Raw genomic sequence first — 2,112 nt, 5'->3', positions numbered from 1 at the left:
ATTTTCATTATTTATTTAAAAACAAACAAAAAAAAAATTAAAGATAATTTTTTTTTAAAATATATATTTTTTTTTAATTTGAAAAAAAAAATTCATTAATTAGTAGTAATAAAAATTATTAAATTTTAATTTATTAAAAAAAATTAATAAAAACAAAATTAATAAAAAATGATTAAAATATTTTAATCAAAATTAAATTTTTATTTTTTTATAACTTTTGTTTTTAAACAATATCTTATTTATTTCAAAATATAAATAAAAAAAAAAATTTAATTTTTTTAAAACAAATTTTAATTTTTTACTTTAAAATTTAAAAAATTAATAATTTTTTTTAAATTAATATATTAAAAAAATTAATTATAATTATATGTGTTATAAAAAATTTAAAAAATATTATTAAACTTTTTTATTTTTTATTTATTAATTTTTTTTTTAAACATATTAAAAAAATAATAAAAAAATAAGAACACAAAATTATTTTCAAAAATAATAAATTTTTTATTTATTGTTTTATTTAAAAAATAATATAAAAAAACACGACCCCTGCCGCGCCACCAGCGGGCGGCGGGAGGGAGGGCGTGGTCGATTCGGAATCGACCATGGCCCTCCGGCCGCCCGCTAGTGGCGCGGCCGGGGGCCCAAGGGCTTGCACGCAGGTTCCTACACTGGTTCCTTATTTGAACCGCCGCCAACAGATAAAGATCCATACCCCAGCCAGCGAGGGCCTGCCACTACAAGGTTCCAAGCAAAAATTCGACTTTGTGATGTATCATGAGTGACACTGCTAACCACTTTGTGATGTGGTGGTGCCTTGGGTGTCGAAGCGTCCATCAATATCGCTTTCAAATATTTTCTACGCACCCGAGATGCCTGCCTTTCTGCGGTCCTCGCCCGCCAGAACGCCTCTGCTCACACAATGCAAGGTATAAATTATTAGGAGAAAAATATTAAATTCAAAACATTAAAGATCTCAATGTCTGTTGGGCTTCTTCTAATTGATATGCATAGAACGATCCATGCACTCATATATATCCTTAAGATTTCTATACTTATTGCTGTTAATCATCCCAGTATAATTCTAATGCTGACTTTTCTGCTGAACCCCTGAAACAACTCAAAATTTGCTGAAAATGCTACAACAATTTCTTAACATTTACATGGTAATCATGATCTTCTGACAGCAATTTATCGTAATCAGCAACCACCATTTTCATAAAGTGGTAATGAGAGAGGAAGTTGTGATACCCACCCAGAAGAGCAGCAAACCAGACACCGATTGGAAAATAGAGGAGAAGTAAAGAATACTGCACAATTCAACAACACCCAGTCATTACTCAATCTGTTAGATCATAGATAGCATGCCACCATTAGATGTATAAAATATGTGTGTATTACCTTGTTGATATCGTGAACGAAATTTCCCGATGTATCATTTCTTATTGTGTTCAGTAAACTAGTCCAAATAAGTATCACCGCAGTCATGGCTATTCCGTTTGCAACAATTTCTAAAGTGCCTGATACAATCAACTGCAGATTAACTGATTTCGCAGAATTGAAAGTAAAATTCCTGATAGAAATATCTGAATCTTTTGAATCAGTCGCAGACCGGTGTGAATTTGCTAGAGTGCTCTGTATCTTTTCTTCAGCCATCTCTCCTCCTACTTCCGATTCTGTAATGCCCTCACAATCAAAGAAGTGAAATTAGGATAAGAATTAAGTGACAATCTATATAAAGAGTATCTTTTTATTTTAAAATAAGTTTGGATAAGAATTAAGGGAGAATACGAAAGAAACAATATCGTTGTAGTATTGAATTAGGAAGAAACAATATCGTTGTAGTATTAAAACGAAGCATGTATGCTGCTTCGTTTTAATGTCCCCAAACCAATCCAATCTATTTCTATTCTCCAGTTTCAGCAGCATCAAGCAAGAGCCCCATTAGGAAAATAGAAGAAATGGGATATACTGGTCGTTACAGTGTGGATTCTACAAAATGACAGTATTGTTGTTTATGGAGAAATGTGGCAATCCTGAAACGAAGACAAAATACTACAAATATCGATTGTGTTAATCTGATCTGGTTTGCTGAGTCACTTAAGGCTCAATGGAGCA

At 31.7% G+C, this 2,112-nt stretch overlaps 1 protein-coding gene across 1 annotated transcript; it reads right to left on the bottom strand.

Moving 5' to 3' along the window:
* Nucleotides 1-660: 660 nt before the first annotated feature.
* On the bottom strand, nt 661-1,682 carry LOC149254999 (ABC transporter B family member 17-like). Its single transcript, XM_089454911.1, has 3 exons — nt 1,396-1,682; nt 1,250-1,304; nt 661-905 (listed from the first exon to the last, which is right to left on the bottom strand). Exons 1-3 carry the CDS (start codon nt 1,648-1,650, stop codon nt 661-663), a joined length of 555 nt encoding a protein of 184 aa, XP_089311037.1. The 5' UTR covers nt 1,651-1,682.
* Between the last annotated feature and the right edge of the window lie 430 nt (nt 1,683-2,112).

The sequence above is a fragment of the Pinus tabuliformis genome, chromosome 7 (assembly GCF_031772625.1).
Source record: "Pinus tabuliformis cultivar Carrire ecotype Pingquan chromosome 7, CPIR1, whole genome shotgun sequence".
NCBI classification, from domain to species: Eukaryota; Viridiplantae; Streptophyta; class Pinopsida; order Pinales; family Pinaceae; genus Pinus; species Pinus tabuliformis.
The sequence above is the reverse complement of the archived record's forward strand: the minus strand, read 5'-3'. Positions and strand labels throughout refer to the sequence as shown.

What these genes read in the sequence shown, in the direction of transcription:
- LOC149254999 (XM_089454911.1), bottom strand. Translation starts at nt 1,650, where the DNA reads ATGGCTGAAGAAAAGATACAGAGCACTCTAGCAAATTCACACCGGTCT. An exon ending in TCGTTCACGATATCAACAAG is followed by an intron (nt 1,305 to 1,395) that starts GTAATACACACA and finishes TGAATTGTGCAG; the next exon opens with TATTCTTTACTTCTCCTCTA. An exon ending in CTGGTTTGCTGCTCTTCTGG is followed by an intron (nt 906 to 1,249) that starts GTGGGTATCACA and finishes TTGTGTGAGCAG; the next exon opens with AGGCGTTCTGGCGGGCGAGG.